Source organism: Diabrotica virgifera, chromosome 6 (assembly GCF_917563875.1).
Source record: "Diabrotica virgifera virgifera chromosome 6, PGI_DIABVI_V3a".
NCBI lineage: Eukaryota > Metazoa > Arthropoda > Insecta > Coleoptera > Chrysomelidae > Diabrotica > Diabrotica virgifera.
This window is the reverse complement of record NC_065448.1, coordinates 38543572-38571164: the sequence shown is the minus strand read 5'-3', so window position 1 is coordinate 38571164 and position 27593 is coordinate 38543572. Positions and strand designations below refer to the sequence as shown.

General features: G+C 33.5%; 1 protein-coding gene across 10 annotated transcripts in view; it reads right to left on the bottom strand.

Moving 5' to 3' along the window:
• LOC114326158 (inositol hexakisphosphate and diphosphoinositol-pentakisphosphate kinase 2) overlaps nucleotides 1-27593 on the bottom strand; it is a 228343-nt gene that overhangs the window by 105448 nt on the left and 95302 nt on the right. For 9 of the 10 annotated variants that reach the window (XM_050653997.1, XM_050653998.1, XM_050654002.1 and 6 more), the window contains 4 exons: nucleotides 17600-18072; nucleotides 12556-12744; nucleotides 10729-10814; nucleotides 7468-7608 (listed from right to left, as the gene is read on the bottom strand). In XM_050653997.1, the coding sequence (XP_050509954.1) occupies nucleotides 7468-7608; nucleotides 10729-10814; nucleotides 12556-12744; nucleotides 17600-18072 (889 nt within the window). The remainder of the gene's footprint in view (nucleotides 1-7467; nucleotides 7609-10728; nucleotides 10815-12555; nucleotides 12745-17599; nucleotides 18073-27593) is intronic. The other variant, XM_028274407.2, reaches the window with a different exon arrangement.

Below are 27593 nucleotides of genomic sequence, written 5' to 3'. Positions count from 1 at the left end.
ATATTAAATATTAACTTCGTCGTTGGTTTCTGGGCTTAGCTTTCGACGTCCTCTCTGACGTCATCTTCAGGGCTTCCGGTGTCTCCATCTCCTGAGGCACCAGACACTACACTCACTACTTACTGCAATAATGTTGTTGTCGCTGTTGGGGCGGTCATTTATACCGTGCACTGACGTGGCTGTCGATGACGTGGCCTTGGAGTGGGAATTAGCGCGAAGATTTTTCAGAGCGGGATTTGGATTGACGCTTAAGTGGGAGTTGGCGTGAACATTTTTGACTGCGGGAATTGGATTGGTAGATGGAGAGGACGATGTTTTTTTAGGAGGGGTCTCCAAGTCGAAGGCAAACGGACGCCGTCATATATTTTATTGAGACAATTTGGCCGTTTTTCGATTTCTTTGGCTTCTCGGATAATCCTTGATTTATAGAAGCAGATGGGGGCTATGGTTCTGGATTGTTCAAAGTCAATTTTGTGACCTGTATGAAGATGGTATTGGCCTAGGGCTGAAACTGAATGAGAATTACAAACAGAAAGGAAATAAATTTACGTAAAAGGGAATTTAAAGAAATGGATTGGATAAACAAAAGTTACGAGACAGAGACAGTTTCGCCATGTTTATCGCCAACGTCAAGGAAACTTGATAGGTCACGTTAAGAAGAAGGATTGGATAAAAAAATCAAATTGTATTAATAAGAGATTAGGCATCAATAACTTAAGTATTATTTATAACAATATTTTTTCATATTAATTATTTAAATTTAAGAGAAGAGTTCTTTTGGTTTGTTTTCTGGCCTTGGTTTGGAACCTTTAGTTTTAATTATATTATTATTTGTAGATTTGTACACATCTAAATTGAAAATTTGAATCACAATATTGTTTATGTAGTTCGGTTCTAGAAAATTCAGTTATTGAAAGTAAAAATACTATTTATTTTATTTTTTACAAAAAAATAATTGCATCAGTAGTTTGTTGCTTCATTCTTCCATATTTTAGAAGCAGGCTTGTTGACGAGGGATGTTGCGGCCGCGGTGATGACGAGATCGGGCAAACTCCGTAATCATTGTCAGGTCTATGCACCTCCATGGCACCTACTCAGTTGGAACGCAAAATCCTATGCTAAAACGTTACAGGGCAGTACTTTTCTAGGAGAGTATATATTCGTTGGTTTTACTACGTAAAAGTATCAATATGAAATTTATTTCAATACTTTTACTAATTTCTGTCGTTTTGTTGAATCTTAAGTGTCTTATGGATCTAACCTACATTTTTGTGTGATATTAAATCGCCATACCAACGAACTCTATATCTTTCTCAATTGGCTTGTTTCGTTCTTTTCTTTTAGACTATTTAGGTAATTATCCTATCTATGATTCTGCAAGTATGAATGTGCCATTATTTCCTTCTTTCTTCTGCATTCATTTATATTACCATATAATGTTGTTTTTGATGATATTTAGATAGAATGTCCAAAATTTTGAATTAACAATAGTTCCATTTTAATATCTATCAGTGAAGTTAGAGATTAAATCCAGGTTGTTTACCAAGAGTTAACGATAATTTTGTCTTTTTATGGCAATATGATTAAAAAATAAAAAAACTGACGTTTCGATCAATTTCGTAATATACTTTCGAACATGTATAGGTATTCATACATTAACTGAATCGACCCAAATCTAGTTGTAGTATATTCCGAGCGCAAAACATTGGAATTCAGTTGAAATGAATGATAGAATGATATAATATGATGTATACGGTTCGGATAATTACAAATTTATAGTGCTACCATCTTTCTAAGAGACTCATTGATATTCAGCTCAGCGGGGTGTTACTGTATTACATAAACAAGGGATTATTTCATAAATTAGATAGATCCCTTGATTATGTAATTTCACACATCGATTCTACACCCCGCTGAACTGAATATTAATGAGTATCTTAGAAAGATGGTAGTACTATAAATGCTAATCTAATGATCCGAACCGTAATGATGTATAATCAAAAAGTGATAAAAACTATGCCATAACAAGCAAAATAAAGGCGTATATTAGATATTAGTAGAACATCACCTGAATTATCTAAAAGATCCATTATTCTGCACTGAACCTCACGTAATTTTTTCGTCACTGTAAAACTTGTAATGGAATTTCACAAGATCTCTGTTTTGTTGTCGCTGGTGCATGTAGTGCTTAATTCTAAATACTTTTTATAATCTTAAATAAAATACCTACTGCTAATTTTTGAATACCTTAATCTTAAAATGTCGACTGCTTGTTTAAATAATACAATAACCAAATAGAAATTTACGTTACAACGTGGAGATAAAGAATAATTACTGGTAGTAACCTCTGTATCCGAATTTTTAAAAGTTACATCCAAGACAGGTAATAAGTTCCACAAAAAGGATAATAGGGAGTTTTTGTTGCTACGTAACGTACGCATCTCCGTATACGTAAAGCAACTAACGTGTCGTAGAGGATGAATGTTAAAATAGGTAGTTTTTGTAACTGCCTTAAAGTAACGTAAAGCAAATCGTAAAGTCACTTTTAAATTCCGTTGACATTCAAAAAAATAAAGCAATGTTCACACAATATACAATTAATATACAAATGTAAAAAGAGATAAATGAATAATGAAATTGTATGGTTTTAATTGCTTCTATTTAAATATAAAAATATTATTTTTCCTTAGGTTAAAATTTTTTTATTTTTGTTTACACCTACTTTTTAGTTGTAAATTATTGTATACCTACATCAGAATTCCAGTAGGTATAATGTAAATAGTGTGGTAATATTTATTTGAAAATTTTACTGAAACTAGGTCATTTGTTTATCTAGTTATTAATTGTGGTGATCACTGTATTTCTTAAATTAATACAAGATTTGTTTGTTTTGCTTTATTAATAGACAACTTAAAAACAATAAAATTTTAAATCTATTATGAAGTTCCAATTTCCAATTACAAACAGAATAATTTTACTCAAATAGACTAAACCAATAACCAATAACCTTAAAATGTTTATAAACGGATAGTACTCTGATGAAATGTTCATTTGGTAGCTAATCGGGCAAGATCCTCGTGTGCATTCGGTGACTTTCGGCTCGATAGGGATGCGTATGAACCTAACGTACCAGCCCGTAACCTTAGGTAATACGTATCGCGATACGGGAGTCCAACCATTAATGCGCAAGCGTATATGTCAAAAAGATGCGTTACGTTTACGTATTTGTGTGCACAAAAACTCCCTAATCAGCCGTGTGATGGATGACCGAAGTTATCTTTAACGTTTGAGTTAAAGTTAAGATGACTCTCAGGTATAACAATGCCCATAACTATTTAGGTAAAATTCGGTGTGATGTATTTTTCACAGTTATGAGATAGTTATTTTTTCAACGTTATATTAGAAATAACATTTGAGGAACAAAGTTCGAAGTAACAAAGAGAACCTTATGTAGAAATAGTACAAGTTGGAGTGAGCGCAAGAGATTGTTCGGAACATGCTACAGGATGGGTAGATGACCGTCAAAGTAAATACCCATCGTCGGCCACCGCCGATGACTGAACAGCAAACAGCTGTTCGGGTTCGGTGGCATTTCAAACGGTAGACAGAAACAGGGTTGCCAGATTGATGTATTTTCCCACAATTTTGGGGTAATTTGAAAACGTCCAGGGAAATTTTTCTAAGCAGAAATTGTAGTGGGATTTTTTGGGGCGGAAAATTATGATGGATTTTAAGGGGTCATGATAAATTAAATTTGCGAATGTACATAGAACTATATATTATACTCCTATAGAATCGAAGACGATAGGAACTATGAATTAATTCCAGGGCCCTCGTTGATAAGTAGTATAATTTTGGTTTACTATACTTCTCTTCATTTGACTATTAATTTATTAAAATGCGGCAAAATTTTAAATTTGGGGTTTTGAGCTGCAATTTGAGGGAATTTCAGTTTCTAAGTGGGGAATTTATAAAATATCATCTGGCAACTCTGGATAGAAAGCTCTGTAGGTACTTAAAATTAAATTTTCAACTTATATCTCTCGATTTGATTTTTGTATAATGTTTAAAATTGTATTACCCTTCTATTCTTAATTATTAAATTATTAGCTTCTAAATTCACTTGATTTCTGTCTAAAAACAAGTCAAAAGATGAACCTACCTTACATAACTACAGAGTTATCTCATAACTTGAGGTTTAACGTCGCGTTATAAAGTGACAGTTGATATATCGGATAACTCAAGAACTGTCAAGAAATAATGCAAGTAGTTAAGTTAAATATGATACATCACACCAATTCGAGGATTATAACTTAACTACAGGATAACTTTACGTTAAAGATAACTTCGGTCATTCATCACACGGCTGAATGTCAGAAATCCGATATGTGGACGTTAGAACACAAGGGGTGTAAGTGATAAGTTTTGAAAAAACTTTGTTCAAAATTCTAGACAAAATAAAAAATCTAAGTAGGTACTACTTACCATGTTTTCAATGATATGTCATTTTTGATCGTGTCAAAATCAATCAATCAGAACCAACAGAACTATAAACATGAGAGCAAAAAGTTATATTCGCAAGAAAATAATAGGCAGAGTATGGATAACAAAGATAGAAAATCCTCTATCACATTACTCCAATGCATTTTACAAGGTAAAATTGAAGGAAAAATGGCCCCAGGACGAAGAAGATTATCCTGGCTTGCTAACCTGAGAGCATGGTATAGAAAGAACTTAACACAACTATTCCGTATATAGTCCAAGAGGCAGCGCTGAAAAATTTCTCTGAATTTACTAAAGCTAGTTATTTCACAGTTGATTACCGTGATTGTGTAGAGAAACATACTGCGGTTGGTCAAACGAAACGTAGAATAGGTGGTACTGACAGCTTGTCAAAGTTGCTTACCTGCTGAGGTAATTAAATCCATTTACTAAGGCTGAAAATCAGTACACACATTCTAAATTGAATATAAATAATAGTTATTATAGTCGGTCAGCTGTATGACGGGACAAAGCCGGTCGGTCGGCCCCAATAAATGTACAAGGTTATATTCACTATATTTTGACCCCCTCTAAACTGCTTCATTTACAGAATTAGAAAAAAATGTAAAATACAAAACGTATTCAATTTTTAAATTATGATTTTTTGACATATATATCGTACTAGTGACGTCATCCATCTGGGCGTGATGACGTAATCGACTATTTTTTTAAATGAGAATAGGGGTCGTGTGCTAGCTCATTTGAAAGGTTATTCAATTTCCTATTTAGTAATATAAATATTAACATGATTGTTTATACAGGGTGTCCAAAAAATTGTTTTTAATTAAATTAATTGTATAATTAATAATACAAAATTTTTTTTTGGACACCCTGTATAAGTAGTGGTCTTAATGTTTTCATTACTGCATAAAGAATTGAATAACCTTTCAAATGAGCTAGCACACGGCCCCTCATCATCCAGCCTCAAAAGTCCACTGCTGAACATAGGCCTCCTCCCCTCGTTTCCAACCCCATCTATCCTGCGCCGCCCTCATCCAGTTTTTATTTACCTTTCTTAAGTCGTCAGTCCATCTTGTAGGCGGTCGACCGACGCTTCTCTTGTCTTCTCTTGGCCTCCATTCCAATAACCTCTTCGTCCATCGCCCATCTGTCATTCTGGCTACGTGTCCTGCCCATCTCCACTTCAACCTGGCTATCCTCTCGATGACGTCAGTCACCTTGTCGCACACGGCCCCTATTCTCATTAAAAAAATAGTCGATTACGTCATCACGCCCAGATGGATGACGTCACTAGTACGACATATATGTCAAAAAATCATAATTAAAAAATCGAATAGCTTTTGTATTTTACATTTTTTTTTCTAATTCTGTAAATAAAGCAGTTTACAAGGGGGTCAAAATATAGTGAATAACCCTGTACATTTATTGGGGCCGACCGACCGGCTCTGTCCCGTCATACAGCTGACCGACTATAATAACTTTTATTTATATTCAATTTAGAATGTGTGTACTGATTTTCAGCCTTAGTAAATGGATTTAATTACCTCCGCAGGTAAGCAACTTTGACAAGCTGTCAGTACCACCTATTTTACGTTCCGTTTGACCGACCGCAGTATGTTTCTCTACACAATCACAGTAATCAACTGTGAAAAATTTAGCTTTAGTAAATTCAGAGAGATTTTTCAGCGCTGCCTCTCCGTCTAATAGCAACCAACAAAATCATCAGAGCCAGAAGGATCGCCAACGTTCGGAACGGAGAGGCACCCTAAGAAAAAGAAGAAAATCCTTCAAAATTAACTAAAATAAGAGACCAACTACGTTAGAATCGAGAATCTCACTGATGCCACCGGACATAACATAGGAATTTGACGGAAAAGCTTAGTATTTAAGTAAAGCTCAAACACATCGCATATATAACGATGAAAACATAATATAGTCTACAAAAAAAGTATCACCCGGAAGAGTAAAGAGATAGGATAAGAATTATTTTATTATTACAATTACAATATTAGAAGAGGTCAAGCTATCGACTAATATTTCTACTTACACTATATCAATCAATAAAATGTCTTATATTAACCTATTATCAATATACTTGTTGATCTAATGATCTATTTTGTAACGTATTCTACTCAGTCTCATTATCATAAAATCATTTATAACTGTGACTAAATACATTTTATTTGTAGACAGCCACTACTTAAGTCTTAGTTAACATTAAAACCAAAATATTATTGATTCCATAATGTGTTTTATAGATCAACAATATTATCGTATAACAAAAGTTATACGATATACAGAAAATTCAAATACATAGTAACACAAAAATCATATCTACTGCCTAGAAGTGAAATCAGTACCTATATAAAATAGCTTGTCCGGGAAATCAGGGTTCATTAATATAGGTTAGGCTTACAGCACGACCAAGTTCACTTTGTATTTGAGATTTGGATGCGCACTGGTATTGACGTTCGGTTTTTCCGAATTTGTTGAATTGTACTTTGTTAAAGTTTCGCCAAGTAAAATCTGCACCGTACCAAAATAAAATTCAGTTCACAATATATGGTATTTTAAAAATTATTTAGTGTATATTATCACCATCAGATGACTCGCAAGTGAGAATTAAAAGTCAGAAAAAATATTTTTCAGATAAATGAATTCACTTCTACGCCTTAGACATAAGTTTTGTAGCATTCAATTAACAATTGTTGTTTTTTTTTACTTTTTAACCTACATATTCCAATACTTTTCATCTTTTCTCGAATCTTCTCGCAATCCTTATCAACACACTTATGTAGTAGCCATCAAATCTTATTCTGAAGGTTTTTAGGAAAGTTATACGTCTATGTATATTCTAAAGGAAAGACTGTGCATAAGAGTGGTCTTAACGAGTATGCGCAGTAGAGTAAGCAAATAAAAATTAAAAGTGCTGAAAAAAAGACATAAAAAGCAACAAATACCAACCAGCCAGATGTCTACCTTGTCCTCCTGGATACATGCAACGAAATATTCTACCGAGTTCTTCGGCTTGAATTCGACCAGCTGGTGTTAGTTCCCCACCCCATTTTAGGATGAGTACTAGCGAAGGTTCAGCTGGTTTATCCACTGAAAAAAAAATCATTAATTAACTATTACATATATCATTTTATTTTTCGAAAGCCATGTCTTGTGGCATATTAAATATTGTCTTCTATCTTTGGGAATTATTACAATTTCAGTTGAAAATACGTTTAATTTGACGTTTCGGTTTAAATCCGTAAATTATTCGGGTTAATTCCCATTAATAATGTAGTCTCCCGCTTTATACCGCTAAAGCGGCTTAAGGATTTTAGCACGGTAGTCTGCTATCTCTAGGGTCTACGGTATACAAGGAAGGTGACAGGGCCAGTGATACGCTTCAACCGCCTGTTATTACCCCTGGTTTTATTAACCCTGTACTCATTTTATTCAGGCTGAATCGACCTGGGACGTACAGACATTTTTAAAAAAGCCTTCGGCCTACATGCGTGGAAGTCAGACATCCTACGGTCTGGGATATCCGGCTCTAATTCCAATTGGTGGTAAAACGATATAATACCTTGGTGCGCAAGAACTGACAACAGCCGCCTAAAAACAGTGCTAACCAGACTATGCCTCGGATACTCAAGACTAACACATTCATACCTTTTCACAAACAGTGACCCTCCCCGGTGCGAACTGTGTACCACATATTTAAGCATCAAGCACATATTATAAACTGCCAACATTTGTAGCATTACGAAAATCTACTAAAATGTTTTGTTTTAAACCCGCCTAATAAATAATTATTCCTTGTATTTTGTGTTGGTAATATCATTAATTAAAATATCCTAAACCGCCCCTGTTAGAAATATTACAAATTATTTCGCAACATTGAGAAACCTTAGGAAATTTCCTGTTCATCTGTGTAAACATTTATTAACTACGTAAATAATTCGTTGAAGTCCTTGAAATAGTCTACGTGAATTGGTTGTTTTTGAGTAATTGTATTATAATAATTTTTGACTAAACCACAAATTATTTGATTGGATGCAGAGATGGTTCAACAGCGTCTTAAGCCGAAGAAGATGCTTCGGCTTGACGCGCGAGAACGATGTTAAAGGAGAAACTAGTTCGAAATGGATATTTGAGCCGTCCACATTGTGATTCACATCGAACTCACAGAAACTACACCTACTGGCATAAATTGGCTATTATCGCTATGCGAAGTCAATTGAATGGTCTACACTGCGTTCTGTGTCTTTAGAAGAATATCCGTGAAGAGTTTCACTCCATAATTTTGGATTTTTAAGGTGAAAATCAGATACCCAGTACAAATGAATTGTGTGACTTAGTACATACGCAGTTGTAGCCGGTATGTGGTGGAAGTTTCTGTTCCTCTTTTTGAAGTAAAGTCCAATGTTATCCCTATTTGAAGTTCCCGATGAGATGTCTGGTTTTGTTCCAGCTTTTGTCCTGTTCCCAATGTCTAAGGTCCCCCTGTTTTCGTCATAAGAAGCCCCTCCCACCTGTTAAATGGAAAGTTTTGTTATTCTAGCTATCTAAGCATTTTTGTTCAGGGGTAAAGCCCTAATAGTATGTAAACTAAATAATTTGGAATGACATTTGACAGCTACTTGACTTTGAAATATGTAGGTCAATTTTCAAGTCATATAAAGGTTATAGTTTTTTTTTATTTGTCATTACTGTAGTAAAGTCTGTATTTCTTTGAGAATATGTTTCTCTAAATAATAAAAATGAAGTTTTAATAAACATTTTAACAATGTACCTATTTTTATTTCTGTAACCCTTTGGAAAATTATTAACCATATTTCTAATACAACTGAAATTGAGTTTTAGTAAAGGAGCAAAGAGAAAATGGCATAGAAGCCAAGGATGAAGTTACAAGTTGCCCAATTAGACCCAAAAGAGGAATCTCACCCCATTTGGTATCCGTAAGTACAGATATATGTCCAGTAAGTACCCAGTAATGAATCAGAGGATTTTTGAAACGACGTCCAATTTTGTTTAAATAGTAGAAATGTCCTCTAGTCAGTGTAAGTATCCTTTGTTTATGTGGTAATGGTTCTTAAAACCCCCCCATTCCTTTAAAACGATTCCTCGACCTGCCACCGAACAACCATTGAGCTGTCGTTCGCAAAAGAAGGTTTGAGTGTCTGTTCCTTCTTCTTTAGCCCCATTTCGACCCCCCAGTATTCATGTAGTCAATTTTATTCCTGACCCCACCTGAGCAGACAATTTAAAACGTTTCACATTGTGGACAACAACAGTCTCATTATCGCCTATCCAACAATTTATCCGAGGTGCTAAGTTATATGTGTCCGATGGTGAATCTAAGACTTTTTAAATCTATACGTGTATATCACAATGCATAACATATCTTATGTAGTCGCTAATAATGCGACATTCTGTAAAATGCAATTTGTAAATTGGGAAAGGAATATGTAATAATTTTCTACGGCTATTTTCAAATCTCCCCTTATACAAATCTCGATTGAGATAACATCTACCACCTGTTATGAATCGCTTCATTTGCGATCCGACGAAGAGATTTGCAGATTTTAATGGGTCTAAATAAATAGGCCTGGATCCCGCGTACCAAAAAAAGTTGATTAATAGCAAGCTGAAAATTTGTTAATAGCTTAACGATGTCTCGTCGGACAAACTTTGATGTATGGGAACACTGGAACAGGGGAAGTTTTAATTGGGGAACAGGTTAAAAATTTGGAACGTCAGACTACGAAAACGTCCCATGTATTTCGTCGGACAGAACTTCCAACTGATTTGTTATCATTTCATTAAGGTCTAAAAAAAAGTTTCATGCAAAAATCAAACTGGTATTTATCACCAACTGGGCATTTTAATAAGTCCGACACGTAGAACATGTTAAATGACAGGAATTATGACAGGTGATAAATAGCAGTCTGATTTTGGCATGAGAGTTTAATGAAAGGGTAACAAATCAATTGGAACTTCTGTCCGACAAAATACATGGGACGTTTTCGTAGTCTGACGTTCGAAACCTGTAATCTTTTCCACAATTCAAACTACTTCCCCTATTCCAGTGTCCCCGTACATCAAAGTTTGACTGACTAGACACCGTTAAGCTATTAATAATTTTTCAGTTTGCTATTAATAAACTTTTTTTTGGTAGGCGGGATCCAGGCCTAAAACACGTGCTATAATTTATCAAAATATTGCACTTACCATCATCTGAACTCGATCCCCTTGGTCTACCTTTAGGTTGATATTTCATCTGAACTTTTCTGTTAATACCAGAGAAGTGACCATACCTGTATATTAATTATGTTTTAATCATAATTTTGCAAATTCATTTAAAAAATAAACGCAATTTAAAAAAATAAATAAATATAAGAAAGTTGTGTGAATATTTTTATTTGATGAGATTGTGTGAATGAATTAGTAAATCTCTAGAAACACGTATGAATCAGAAGTATCTAGAAATATACAGGGTGTCCCGAAAAGAATGGTCATACATTATACCACACATTCTGGGGTCAAAAATAGTTCGATTGAACCTAACTTACCTTAGTACAGATGTGCTCACAAAAAAAGTTACAGCCCTTTGAAGTTACAAAATGAAAATCAATTTTTTTCAATATATCGAAAACTATTAGAGATTTTTTATTGAAAATGGACATGTATAATTCTTATGTCAGGAACATCTTAAAACAAAATTATAGTGAAATTTGTCCACCCCATAAAAAATTTATGGGGATTTTGTTCCCTTAAACCCCCCCAAACTTTTGTGTACGTTCCAATTAATTCATTATTGTGGTACCATTAGTTAAACACAACGTTTTAAAAACTTTTTGCCTCGTAGTATTTTTTCGATAAGCCAGTTTTTATTGAGATGCGGCTTCTTTTTCAATACATTTACGTAAAAATTTTATGGGGGTTTTGTTCCTTTAAACCCCCCTAATGTTTGTGTACGTTCCAATTAAACTATTATTGTGGTACCATTAGTTAAACACAGTGTTTTTAAAACTTTTGTCTCTTAGTATTTTGTTCATAAGTCACCTTTTATCGAGATGTAGCTTCTTTTTCAAAATATATCTAAAAATGTAAATTATAAATAAATTTTCAGATTATTAACAGGTCTCTATAACCGTACTTAACCATATACAAATACATATGTGGTGGATTCGACAAATATTCAAAATATCTCGATAAACACTGGCTTATCGAAAAAGTACTAAGAGGCAAAAAAGTTTTAAAAATAATGTGTTTAACTAATAGTGCCACAATAATAATTTAATTGGAACGCACACAAAAGTTTGGGGGGGTTTAAGGGAACAAAATCCCCATAAAATTTGTATGGGGTGCACAAATTTTACTTAATTTTTTTTTAAGATATTGCCGTCGTAAAAATCCCACATGTCAATTTTCAATAAAAAATCTCTGAGAGTTTTCGATATATGAAAAAAAGTCGATTTTCATTTTGTAACTTGCAAAGGGCTGTAACTTTTTTTGTGTGCACTATTGTATATAGGTAAGTGAGGTTCAATCAACCTATTTTTGACCCCAGAATCTGTGGCATAATTTATGACCAATATTTTCGGGACACCCTGTATAGTTGAACCAGAATTTCATCAGTAACATTGCTTAGGTAGGGCTACGTATTTCTTATGGATGATTGAAGCGCGCCTTTGCCACGCCGTCTGATTAGAATGAATCGTATAGCGGCAGTCTAGTAGCAACACGTGCCTCAGACTTTTGGCAACACTGATTTGCATAAGCCAAACGTTCCGTTCTTAAGGTGAACTAAAGTATAGATCATTTCATACTGAAGTATGCGTGAATTATAAAGTTTCGAAAGACATATGCATGAAATCCGTTGTCTAAATCGAAGTTTATGCGTTGTGTTTCCATTTCTATACCAAGGCTTGTCATTTAAATAAATTTCCAACAGGATCCTATCGGTTCTATAGAACTGTTCTATTAAGAATAGAACAATACTTCCCTCCTATTTATTAAATATATTATATTATAAACAGTGAGTACATTACTTACATTTCTAACACAGCCTTTAGTTGCTCCAATTTACCCTGTTTCTCTTCTATTTCTGGATCAGCCTCATGGAGCTGTATTTCTGTTAATAAAGATCTCGCTATATCCAAGATTTCTTGAAGTTGTTTCGGTCTTTTTAACTTCACGTGTCCATGTTTATAACCATCGTACTTTTCGAATATTTCAAAAAACCTAAAAAAAATATTTTATAAAAGTTATCTATTTCAAAAAATATTCTTTTCTGCAGATGGACGCCAAGGAAGGTGTATCATGTTAAAGTGTAACTCAAATTGGCATCCATGAGCGCTGTGGATACACAAAAATCCGAGCAAGAATAAGTACCTTTCCATCTACCGGCTATATAGTCCATAACGTCCAGCTGCAGCTTTTGAATTGAGTAGAGAGCTGTGGAAGAGTTTGCTATGGAACTCTAAGGACCTCATTGTCTTTTTTATGTATGAATATGAAAAAAAACTTGTGACTGGCTAATTGACACCAAGTCTATGCCATAAAATAAAAAAAATCTATCGGCTAAAACTGTTTTTGTTTTGGAGATGCACTTAGAATGAGTTCTTTAGAAACAAATTCTAGGATGCCTCACCAGGAGACTAGAATCATCCTTGATTTAAGTATTGTTTATGTGGGAAAATTTTTGACGGCGGGATTTGGATTGGTAGTAGGAGAGGACGATGTTTTCTTTAGGATAGGTCTCCATTTCTAAGAAAACCGGGTGCCGTCATCTCTTTTGTTTGGCCGTTTTTCGATCTCTGTGGTTTCTCGGATAATAGGGAACTTACATAAAATTATAAATTCGAAAAAAATGTTATAAATCACAACAGAACATAATTTAAAACATGTATCAAAGATAAAAAAAGTTTTGTTTGACGTTCGTTTGGCCCCTAAAGACGATTAAAAATTCAAATTATATTAGCCAGCTCAAAACGCGTCGTGACGTCATCCGTTTATATGTTTACATTCTTCCAACAAAGTAAATAGAATTTTAAATTAGACGTTACAAACGTCAGTAGAAAATACAGTTATGTGACGTAACAAGTGTTTTTGATCGTTTGAACTATTCATAGAAAACTTGTACTTTTACAAAATGGTTTTATTTTCCGTAGTAAACCTTCTTTCCTTTCCTTCAATAATTATATCAAACTCCAATGTCAACAAACTGGTATATATTATTACAATGACATACGATAAATGTTAATAGAATATAAATATTTTTCCTTTATTCGAGGTATACCCAAGTAGGTGGAGGCCAATAAACTAAAGAAGAAGAAGAATATACCTAATTATAACCATAAACGGAACCATATACGCTCTGAGCTTCGCTGGTGTTGCTCCTAGCGGATTACTAATTCAACTTTCACCGGTAATTTTTAAATTTATTATTTAATTGTTATCGCTTAATATTTACAAAGCTAAAAAGTTATTAAATTGTAATAGATTTTTTTAAGATTTTGCTAATCATTTTGACGTTCTATTGATGAAATATTAATTTCTTACTTCGGATACTTTCACAATTATCGTGTAGATGGCGCTAAGATTAATAGATTAATTTATAATTACATATTACGGAACATTAAAAAAACGTAAATTCAGTATTTAAAACGTAAGTATATTTAAGGTAAAAATATATACCACAGCTTTGACCAACTAATATTTTTTTATAATTAATGTTTTAATTTTAATTTTAAATTAATCACTTTGACATTTATGTCAAATTTCCAGTAAACGTTTACAGACTTGTCACTACTGGCGCTCGCGAATTTATAAATATCCCCTCTACGTACGAGCTCACAGCGTACAGTTAAACTGTGTGACGTCACGGGTGGTTTGAACTATTTTAAAATACAGAGACCATTTTAAAAGACTTTAAATTTGTACTTCTAAGTTATTATGAGTTTTCGAAGCGTAAAATTTTGAAAATCTCATTTTTATACAAAACTTAACATTATTATGTAATAAAAAAAATGTGCAAGTTCCCTATTCTTGGTTTATAGAAGCGGATGGGAGCTATGGTTCTGGAATATTCAAAGTCAATTTTGTGACCCTTATAAAGATGGTGTTGGCCTTGAGCTGATATTAAATCGGAATTGCGAACAGATATGGAATATTTATAAATAATATTGTGGATTCTACGATTGATTTGGCCTATGTAAAATCGGGGAGAGTCTACACAAGCAATTTCATAAACTCAGTATTATTCATGTTCATTTGGGATGTTGTCTTTGACTGATCGAACACGAGATGAAAGTTTTTGATGTGAGGTAAATATTGTCTTTATTCCTCGTGGTTTGAGAATTTTGTCCATTTTGTCAGTAACACCTTTTTGATATAATGGAAAGAAGCTTTCGTATGATCAGAGTCTGATAGACGAGCGGAACACCCCCAAAAAACGCTTATTTCTTGAGATACTGACCAAAGAGAGGTGAATGGCAAATTTTAGTCATATTTTATGTTTTTGATGGTGCTGAAAACGAAAATGAGGCTTGTTTTGAATTTCATGTGGGGGAACATTGTCAAAATCGCAATTTTATTATCGCAAATAAAATAAAATCACGTTTTTTTGCGTTTACTTCGCTACAACTCTGAACACCTCGTTGTTACATATTTTTTCTGAAATTTTTACAGTATAATAGCTCTAATATTTCTGAAGACAAAGGTACCTGTTTCAAGCTTTTATCCTTATCCTGATAAAGGTTAAGAATTTTTCAAAGGAATAGGTACAGATTAAAATTTGAAATATAGATTTTAAATCAAATTCAAAAATAAAACATGAGTACAAAGAAGTTTTCTGGAAATTTTTGGATCAAAATGTTTTATAGAAAACAAATGGTGCAACTTTTAACATCTACGTTATAAATCCCCAAAATAACTCTAATTTTTCGAGATACTGATCATTGGTGGTGAATGGCTAATTTTGGTCTTACTTTGTTTTTGATGGTGCTGAAAACGAAAATCAAGTTTATTTTAAATTTTAGGTGGGAGAACATTGTCAAAATCGCAATTTTGCCCTAAATATAAAAAAAATTAAGCCACGTTTTTCTTAAAATTAAAAGTTGCACCATATTTTTTCTACAACACATCTAGACCTAAAAACTTCTTTGAACTCTATGGTTTAACATAAACGGAATCAAATAGATAAATTTTAAATTTTTTCACTTAATTTTTGAGATTTAACTTTGCAATTCAGGAATCTGCACCTTTGATTTTTTTAAATTCATAACTTTTATGAAGAAAAGACTGAAAGACTACATTTGCGTTCATAGTCTTCACAAAGGTGAGAAATATATGCTGTAAAAATTTTAGAAAAAAATATTAAAATGGAACACAGTTGTAGCGAGTTAAACGTAAAATTTCGTGACTTCACTTTTTTTTATTTTTAGTTTAAAATTGCGATTTTGACCATGTTCCCTCACATAAAATTCAAAATAACCTCTTTTTCATTGTCAGCACCATCGAAAACATAAAAGAAGACCAAAATTAGCCATTCACCGTCCATTGTCAGTATCTCGAAAAATAAGCGTTATTTTGGGGATGTATAATGTCTATATTAAAAGTTGGGCAATTTTTTTCTATTGAACATTTGTAACTAAAACTTTTCAGAAAACTTCTTTGTACTCTATGTTTTAACATAAATGTGAATAATAAGATAAATTTTAAATTTTGCCACTCAACTTTTGCCATTAAACTTTGCAATTCACGAATCTGCACCCTGTACTTTAAAAAATTCATAACTTTTACTAGAATAAGATTAAAATCTTAAAACTGATACCGTTGTCTTCAGAAAAATGAGCAACATATAGTGTAAAAACCTTAGAAAAAAAATATTAAAATGGACCAGAGTTGTAGTGAGTTAAACACAAAAAACGTGATTTCGCTTTTTTTAATTTTTATGGTAAAATTGCGATTTTACAACATAATCTAAGACCAAAATTAGCCATTCACCACCCATGGGCAGTATCTCGAAAAGTAACCGTTATATTGGGGATTTCTAATGTCGATAATAAAAGTTGCACAATCTTTTTTCTATACAACATTTTGATCTAAAATTTTCCAGAAAACTGCTTTGTACTCTCTATTTTAACATAAACGTGATTAAAAGGCTAAATTTTAAATATCGTCACAGAACTTTTGCGATTAAACTTTAAAATGCACAAATCAGCAGCTTTTCCTTTGAAAAATTCATAACCTTTACCAGAATAAGAATTAAAGCTTGAAACAGGTACCGTTGTCTTCAGAAATGTTAGAGCTATATACTGTAAAAATTTCAGAAAAAAATATTAAAATGGAACAGAGTTGTAGCGAGGTAAACGTAAAAAAACTTGATTTTATTTTTATTTATTTTTAGGGTAAAATTGCGATTTTGACAATGTTCCCCCAAATGAAATTCTAAATAAATCTCATTTTCGTTTTCAGCACCGTCAAAAACATACAGTATGTCTAAAATTAGCCATTCACCTCTCCGTGGTCAGTACATTTTGGGGGTGCCTGCAGCTAGCCTATGAGTCTTTGGGTTGAGATTGAGCGGGAGATTGAAATTTGTGGATGTCTTATCGATGTGATTTTCACGGCAACCGCTTTGGATGAGAGCTTGTTTTAAAGAAGAGAGCTCAGCAGATCTACGTGCATCATCGCAAAAGCGTATTGATCTGGGGACAAGGGTATTCATGACTCAATTAATTTGTGAAGGTGGGTGATGAGAGTTGGCATGCAAGTAGCGGTTGGTATGGGTGGGTTTTTGGTTAACAGAGTGATGAAAACCTTGGGATTAGTTCTTTTTTATGACAACGTCGGGAAACTGTACGGATGAATCATAAGTCTTCCATAAATATATTAGCAATTATTGGAGAGAGTGGTAAGCCCATTGGGGCAAAATTTATTTGTCTGTAGAATTGATGTTAGAAGATGAAAAAAGTGTTGGGCATACAATGTTTAATGAGGAGATAGACGAATTCGATGAATTAATTTCTAAATAATACAATACTAAAATCAATGTATCGGAACAATTTTGGTAAGGTTTAAAATGACTACTTACTTAGGATGACGAACTTCAACCTTCATTTTCTGTTTCGGCGTCCTATCACCATGTCTTATCACAGCCACTACGCATCGTAACTCCATCATCTTTCCAAACGTAGTCGGTACTATGGGAGGATCATCCAACTGAAACGGCACTGACCACGGTATATGCAGAGTAGGAGCTAGTTCTCTCAGTATCATATTTCCCAGAATTCTAGCACAGTCGTCGTAATACTTATTCGAATTTTTAACGAAACTAAAACCGTTGACGTCGCATACGAAGGATTTTCCGTTGGCTCTTAGTAGATCGAAGCCGCATACGGCTTGTTTGAACGCGAGACAGACCTTTCGAGAGATGAGCTTCTCTGCGTTGCTGAGAATGACGGGATAGCGGATCTCTTTACCGTCGCGATCTCGCTCCACTTTGCCGTCGAGAGCTGGAGACTTACGGGCTTCGGCATGGGCGTAGTCTGGGCCAACTGTATATACCTAGAATATGAAATTTTAAATATCAAGATAAATGTCAGAAAATATTTACAAAGATAATCATAATCGTACAGCTTTTGCTATCGAAAACTATATTACCATCAATCAAAAAAGAATAAAAATAAAAATAAATATACCTAATGAGTGAAAACGATATGTATAAATATCTTGGAGTAAAGCAAGAGCGGAAAATTGACCATAAACAAATGAAAACAGAGATAACTACTGAGTTTATACGAAGGGTAAAACAGCTGCTTCGCTCACACCTTAACAGTAGAAATTTGTTTAAGGCACTAAACACCTAGACATAGAAAATCTTCAGCGAAAAGTAAGAACGCACCTCACAAAGGCACAAAAACACCATCCCAAAGGTGCAGTAGAAAGAACGACATTACCACGGAATCTAGGAGGAAGAGGACTTACGGATCTTCTTCTTCTTCAGGTGCCATCTCCGCTACGGAGGTTGGCAATCATCATATCTATTTTAATTTTTGAGGCAGTAGCCATAAATAGTTGTTTTGAGCTGCATCCAAACCATTCTCTCAGGTTCTTCAACCATGAAATTCGTCTTCTTCCGATGCTTCTTCTGCCATCTATCTTTCCCTGCATTATGAGTCGTAGGATGCCATACTTCTCGCCCCGCATCACATGTCCGAGATACTGTAGCTTCTTTTCTTTAATTGTAAGTTCAACTTCCTTCTCTTTACCTATCTTTACCTTATGCAGACGGCAGACTTATGGATATAGGTGAGCAATTAGACAAACAAATTGCTAACTTAAGAACTTATTTTCATATGCAGGCTGAGACATCTACTCTAAAAAGCCTGGAAATTATTTTCATAATTGTGGGTCCACCGCTAGAGGGCGTAATTGAATATCAAAAATAAAAAAATCTAAATTTTACAAAATTTTCTCAATGAAGGGGCACTGTAAATCCGATTATTGTATTCTTCATCAAATTCTGCGCATATTTGATTTAACAAGTTTAACTCTACCTTTGCAAATAAGAGGTGGGGGTGAGTGGGAACCTTGTTATGAAAAAATGGCTGTAAGTCCGGTTCTGCTAAATCAAATTTTGAAAACTGGGTCTTGTTGAAGATAGATCTTTTTCTTCAATGTAAGCGTGATAATTTTGAACCATCCTACTAAGTAATAAGCCAGCTGGGAGGCGTTATTTAATTTTTTTCAGAAATCTAGTTTTCTTTGGAAAATATTAAATACAAGTATGCATTTTTAATCATACTTTATAAAATTAGATTAAATTAGCAATAGAATAGCGAAAACCGCATGTCGATACCTTTTGTCTATCTCAAGATATCTCGAGAAACGTGTAAATTTTATACATAACTGTTACTATCACCGGTAGGTAAACTAAGTTAATGAAAAGTAGTGTGCTGTGGAAAAAAACAAAATAACATTTTCCAGATGTCAACGTATAAAAATATAATTAATTAAAACAACAATATAAAGAGAAACAATACTATTAAAATTAAATATAACACAGAACAAAAAGAACTACTTAGTGACGACCTAAATATTCAAATTGTTGCCCATCATATACTACTCTAGAATACATTATCCAGAGAATACTAAACGCCATTCAAAGCATATTGAGAGCAGAAATTGAGACTGCTGTTCAATCTACTCTTGAAAGAGTAAATGTTTGCAACGAAAATGATGGGCAAAAATTTGAACGTTTCTGTCATCACTAAATAGTTGTTTTTATTTCTTTGTAATAGGGCTTTTCGACGCTTCTCATTTGTTTCGAGCCTCTGTCATATGCCGTATAATCCGTGTATAATATTAATATACGAGATATGAACGAGGCTCGAAACAAATGAGAAGCGTTGAAAAGACCTAATATACGTTGACAGCTGGAAAATGTTTCTTTGTTGTTTCCATAGCACACTACTTTTAATGAATTATTTCGTTTACCGGTGACAGTAACAGTTATGTTTTTAAATTTACACGTTTTGTAAGATATCTCGAGATAGAAAAAAGGTATTAACATGCGGTTTTCGCTATTCTGTTGCTAATTTTGTCTAATTTTGTAATATGGTATTAAAAATGCATGTTTGTATTTAATATTTTCCAAGGAACACTAGATTTCTGAAAAAAATTGAATAACGCCTTCTAGCTGGCATATTACTCAGTAAGTTGGTTCGAAACCATAACTTTTACATTGACGAAAAAGATCTGTCTTCAACAAGACCAAGTTTGCAAAATTTGATTAAGCAGAACCGGACTCACAGCCAGTTTTTCATAACAAGGTTCCCACTCACCCCCACCTCTTATTTCCAAAGGTAGACCTAAACTTGTCAAATCAAATATTCGTAGAATTTTATGAAGAATACGACGATCGGATTTCCAGTGCCCCTTCATTAGGAAAATTTTGTAAAATTTAGATTTTTTAATATTTGATATTCAATTACGCCCTCTAGCGGTGGTCCCACAATTATGAAAATAGTTTCCAGGCTTTTCCTGAGGCAACTTTTGTTATAAAATTTTTTATTTCAAAGCTCTACTATAAACGGTTCCTGAGATATGGCCGAGAGCCATTCTTATTGGGACACCCGGTACATAAAAAAATTAAGTTCACTTAATTTTATTAACTAGCTGGTTTTATTGGTTGAATTTGGTTGTCGATAATTAAGTTTCATGTCAGCTAACATGTAACAAGTTTTAATATTTCAACATTTTTTTTAAATTTTGGACCCTGTTGGGGGGAATTTTCCCATTTCCCCCCTCGTAGACACGCCACTGGTTCTCTCGAAAAACTGTAGTAAATCGTAATTGCAACAATTTCAGTCCTTACACTTTTTGTCGAAAAGTTGAAAATGGCGGAGACATTGAAGAAAAACAATTGCTATAAAATCAATCAGGTCTTACGGCGCGCCATTATCGTATACGTACTACCTTAAATATTGATTTTATCAAAAAAATGAAAGAGATCAAAATTGTACAAAATTTAATTCTCTTCATTTTTGTATAGGTTCAAATTTGTTGTAAAACTAATAATAAACGAGATAATTCAATAAATCAATAATTATGCTCTAAATGTCGCTATTTTTCCCCATATAACTCGGGAAATATCGATCCCACGAAAAAAATTATAAAAACGAAATTATAGAAAATCGCATTTTCAACAATTTCAGTTTCTACACTTTTTGTCGAAAAGTTGAAAATGGCGAAGATATTGAGCAAAAACGGTTCTCATTTAAAATCAAGATGGCGGCTAACGCAACGGTCAAATTCAGTCGAGATTTTAAATTTATACTACAATTGACCCCCCCTAAAGATTAGAAAAATAAAATATGAGGCAGCTCGTAATGCAAGGTCAAATGCTATTCTGACTGGGCTAATTTGTAATATTCTTCTGGAGATTCATAATTAAAAGACTTCCAATATGCGTAAAACGCCTTTCTTGAATGTCTCCAGTCCATAAAACAATATGAAGAACACGTAGCATCTCAGAAGTGTTATTTTTAACTGAGTTCTAATATCCCTGCTACTTTTTTCAGTTTGTTGAAAGCATTTCTTGCCTGTTCTATTCTTGCTTTAATCTCCTGTGTGTACTGTTCTTGAACTTTTTTTATTTGTTCTCCGTGAATTGGCAGCCAAAATAAAAATCAGTTATAGAATGGTGTATATGTTACAGTTCAAGTTGATTATCCAGTTGGAGTTGACTCCAACTAGTTGGAGTCAACTCTAACGGCTGGTTTCAGTAAAAGTTGATTATAAATATAAAATTAAGATTTATATTCAACATTTACTAGTAAAAGTAGACTCCAACTAGGAAAACTATACTCTTCCCAATGCCATTTAGTAAAAGTTGATTCTGATTCACACAAACAGCCGATTCTAGAAATTAAATGTTACTGAATATGTTCAAATTAGGTAAATTTTTTAGGTAAATTAGGTAAATTACTCCGATTGGAATTTTTTGCACAAACTTACGCAAAAAGAGGTCCTTATAACAAATCTACTGGGTGCCAGGCAGTACCTTGATCGATAAATTGTTTAAACAATTTTTTTAGACAAATTCACAAAAATAATTTTTTCACTTCGAACAATTTTTTTTTAGATCATTTGGGTTATTCTGAGCAAAAAAAGGTATTTTGTGATTTTTCTCTAAAATTGATTGTTGTCGAGTTATACGCGATTTAAAATTTGAAAAATGCGAAAATAGCCATTTTCAAGGCTTAATAACTCGATTAAAATCCATTATTATGAAAGTCAGAAAGTGACCAAATCAAAGTTTATAGCCCCCTCTACAAGATCCAGCAGAAATTTTTGTCACTATTTTATTACTAAGCTTTATCTTTAATTATTAACAATGAGCGCTAAGTGCGTATTAGGCGGCCGTCAATGGTGAGTGCTAAAGACATGCACCATTCCAGCCGTCCAATGGTGAATCTCACTCGCACTCACATTGACGGCCGCCTCAATACACGGTTAGCGCTCATTGTTGATAATTAAAAATAATATCTTATTAATGAAATAATGACAAAAATTTCTTCAGGATCTTATAGAGGTAGTTTTAATCTTTGATTTTTTTTAGTTTCTGACTTTCATAATATATAATATCGTACGGCATTTTTGCCTTTCGGTCGGACAGTTCCGGCGCCAATTACATCTTTAACCCTGTTTCAAGTAACTAGTGTCGATGTACACTAGCCCAGGGGGACCGACTGCTTAACGTGCTCTCCGAGGCACGGTGAGACGGCTCGTGTCATTATTGAAAATGAAAATGGTTTGTCTTTAGCAGGGCTCGAACCCACGTGCACTGGCGTATGAGGCCAGCGATTATGCCGTTATTCCACGGCCGCTCACTCGACTTTCACAATAATTATCTTTAACCGAGTTATTAAACCTTGAAAATGGTTATTTTGGCTTTTTTCAAATTTTAAGTCGCTAATAACTCGACAACAGTCAATTTTAGAGAGAAAAAGGCCCAACGGATCTAAAAAAAAAATTTGTACGAAGTGAAAAAATTATGTATTTTTGCGAATTTGTTTAAAATCATTGTTTATCGCCAAACTTCACTAAAATCAGTCATTATTGTACTCATTTGTATTCATTTTCGGCAGTAAAGTAACACTTTGTTGTATTGAAAGAAGAATGTTACTTTACCTGCCGCGATAATTAATCAAATTAACCGAGATTGAATGTAAGTGGTCAATGGCAGCAATCGATTATTTATTTGAGTGAAATTAAAATTTATTTACTTTAATTATTAAAAATATTGTACAAAATTTATCTTATTATTAATAAAATTTATGTCAAAAGGTAAAATTCTATTGGGACCGTGCAAGTTCGGCAAAGCGACCCCTATTTCTTCGCTCTGTACTATTATTCGCACTTTTAATTATATTGGCCAATTATATTAGTCCTGGTTACTGGATAATTGTCAAGGCCATAGTCCAAAAAAATAGTAAGAAGAAAAAATAAGATTCAGGTTATGTTATGAAAACGTGAACAATTGACCATTCCAAATCACGTGATATAATATGGCCGACAGTGGGCAAAAATTTAATAATATAGGGTTTACATCAGTTTTTTTAAAGAATATCCTGTTTGGTTTTGTTTTTTATTGTTAATTGTGCTCCGAAATTGTGATAGCAAATAAATATAAACTAGTTTATCGCCTACAGAACTGAATTATCGCATAGTAGTTATTGACACAAACTGGTAACTAATATGGGATAATTCAGTTCTGTAGGCGATAAACCACTTCATATTTAATTTGTTATCACAATTTCGCAGATTTCCCTACACAATTAACATAAAAAAACAACCAAACAGGATTTTCTTTACAAATTAATGTCGATGTAAGGTTAGATTTTGCCCACACCCGGCCATGTTTGACGTTTCATTGGAATGCCTAATTGTATGTAGTAAATAAAATTAGTTATTAAAATGCAGTACTGCACTCAAAATACAATTAATTAAATTACCTTTATATAATAATTGCATATCATATCAATATTGTGGAGCAATATATAATTTTTCTGCTTCAATGACAGAAGGTATGAAATATACGTCAATTTGACAATTTCAATTGACAATATGAATTATTTAAGATAGTTGCAATATTTCTCCGCGACTCGCGCACGGTCGTTTCTCGTTTCCCTTTCCAAGTACTTGCACACCGCGAATAGCGTTTCGCAATTATATTCATACAAAATAAATCAAAACTTTACAGATTTAGTAATTAGGTAGGTATACAATATTGATAACTATAGATTAAACATCAAAACCGGCCATCATGCAAAAGTCATCTGTCATTACTGTCATACGAATTTTTTATTTCGTCTAATATTAAAAAAAATTCCTCAAAGTTATAAGTAAGTGTTAATGTTTTTTATGATTGACGATACAATTTTACCACCTCAATACTCTTTATCGAACGCGTCTGTTCCTCTGCTCGTAATATCAGACTCGTTCAATAAAGAGTCACTATACTGACTGACTTTACTGAAATTGGTTAAACAATTTTTCGACCGCGGTACCGCGTGACACCCTGTGTATTTGTTATAAGGATTGTTATACGGATGTATTTCTTTGAGTAAGTTTGTGCAAAAAATCGAATCAGAATAATTTACCTAACGGGGGCGACGTTACAGACTATACTAATAAGTAGTTGAAACGGTCAAAACAAAGAAACGCACACTCATCAAAAATGAACTTGAGATTCTCGTATAATCAACATTAACTGAATCGATCCAGGAAGAGTCAACTCCAACTAGTAAAAGTTGATTTAAATTTTTAAAATCAACTTTTACTGCTCGTTTCAGTTGGAGTTGACTCCAACTAGTTGGAGTCAACTCTGGTTGGAGTCAACTCTGACTGAGAATCAACTTGAACTGTAACATATACAAATTGACAAGTGGTGACTGTCAAAAAACTTACATCGGTCAAACTGACAGAACCTTTGACAAACGAATAGTAGAATTGATACACGACATATTAAATGAACATAAAGATATACCTAGATTTGACAAAATTCGTGCTACATAATTTTTTAGTACCTCGGTCGCTACTGTCTAAGAGCTTTAAAAGGGGTGGATTCTTATAAGGTGTTATGATATATACACATATGTCCAAAAGTTTGGAATATTGAAATATTTCGTCTTTTTATTGATTTTTACATATAAACTTTTCTGAATAGTTAAACATCATTTTGTTTCAATTCTTATCAAATCTAAATAAATCTCAAAACCAGATAAACGATATACAAAAAAAAATTATTTATTCTCTTGGAGTAAAACTTGAAAAGTACAACTTACATTTGAAAATAAATTAGTAAAGAAAAAATTTTTTTTCTATAAAACTAATAATTATATTTCCTCCATTGGCCTGTATGCATGCCTGTAGGCGATTTGGCATGCTGCCGATTAACTGGTCGAGCTGGGATTGCATAATTCTTTCCCATTCTTCACGAGCAGCATCTTTTAGTTCGCGAAGTGTAATAGGGGGATTGTTTCGCTTTTTGATGCGTGTTTTGAGAATGTCCCAACCATGTTCAATAACGTTCATATCGGGGAATTCGAGGGCCACTGTAAACTGTAATGTAGATATTCCTTCTTCTTCCAGAAAATTTTGTACTGCTGCTGTTCGATGGGGAGGTGCGTTGTCATGCATAAATACAAATTCATCACCTACTGTCCCTCGGAATAGACGTACGATAGGATTTAAAACTTCCTCGATGTACACAGCACCAGTGACACTTCTCTCCAGAACCAGCAGTGGCGTCCGTGTACCACTCATAATACCACCCCAAACCGTAATACTGCCACCTTCAAACGGGACACGCGGTTGGGCTGTTTCTAGTCGGGCTTGTCGTCCTGGGGCCCTCCAAACCAGTGTTATTCGCGAATCAGATACCAAGCCAATTTTTGACTCATCAGAGAACATCACGTTATTCTAGTTAGGACCATGTTGCACCATTTCTCTGGCCCATTGCAACCTTACTATTTTGTGTTGGTAGGTTAGTTTAGGAACATGTAAGGGTCTTCTACGATACAAATTTACCGCATTTAGTCTGCGTGTTATTGTTTGCCGTGAAATATTCAGTCCTTGCAGCCTAGACATTTCTCTGGATATACCATTTTAACTATTTAATGGGAAATAAGCCACAATATTATTAAAAAATGATTTTTATTAACGTTTCGACGCCCAAATCGGGTGCCGTTGTCAAAATACAAAATACTACTCTGTAGTATTTTGTATTTTGACAAGTATATATATTCTTCAGTAGTATTTTGTATTTTGACAACGGCACCCGATTTGGGCGTCGAAACGTTAATAAAAATCATTTTTTAATAATATTGTGGCTTATTTCCCATTAAATAGTTAAAATTGTAAAAATGCCACAAGAAAATAGCTTCAGAACAACTGGATATACCACTTGTGGATTCCAGACGATTTCTTCGAGCTATCAATGTTATCTGCCGATCTTGTGCTGGTATTGTACATTGACTTCTACCACTTCTGGGACGATCCTTGACGTCATTTGTCTCTTGGATTTTTTTTTAATTTTAGATACAGCACTCTGAGTAACATCAAAAATATTCGCGATATCACTTTGACTAAAGCCCTGTTGTAACAAAGCATAACAGACTGAAATAATGTGTAAATACGCTAATCAGTTGAAAGTGGCCAAAATGGGCAAAATGATACAAAAACGATTCAAAGTTTTTATCATTTTCATGTAAAAACGCTCTAAAATGAATATCAACAACAGTTTTGAAACCACCATAGGCGTAGATATATTATTTGTACGTATTCCAAACTTTTGGACATGTGTGTACTCTTATTAGCTTAGAAAAATTAAAAAGATACAAAAATCGAAATAAGGATGTGAAATTAAAAATAATAAAAAAAATAAAATATTGGGCGCCACTGGTTACCTAAGGAACCAGAATTTATACAAAAAACAAATATTAAAAGAAAAATGGTATTAAATCAAAATAAAACAGAAAACATAAACAAATAAAAAATAAACATAATATACAAAATATTATAACGTAACTTACCTTATTTACTCTACTCAATATATAATACTCAAAATTCTATACTCAGTCAATTTTTAATGTTCTTACGATTCAAGAGAGAAGGTAAAGAAATAATAAATTTATATGTGGAAAATCAAACATTATTTATTAAAAAACAAAAAAATTGAATCTCTGATCTCTCTGTGTTACAATTAGAGATCTAGATTATCAAATAAACAAAGATGAAACGAAAAAGTTTTACAAACATAAAAATTATACCTTTACAATGAATGTCCTGTTTTCTTCTGGCTGCCGGTTGGTCCGCAAGTCCAAAACGCTATTTCACTACGCGAAAAGCACTTCACATTGTTATTAGCTACAGCGACAGTATATTAGGTTATCCATTGTTTATAAAAAAAAAGTTATAGAAAAATTCAGCATTCAACTCGAACAAAATTAGTTAAACTTGAACAAAATGATTTAGTTAAACTCGAACAAAGTTATTTAAAGTTCATTATACTGGAACAA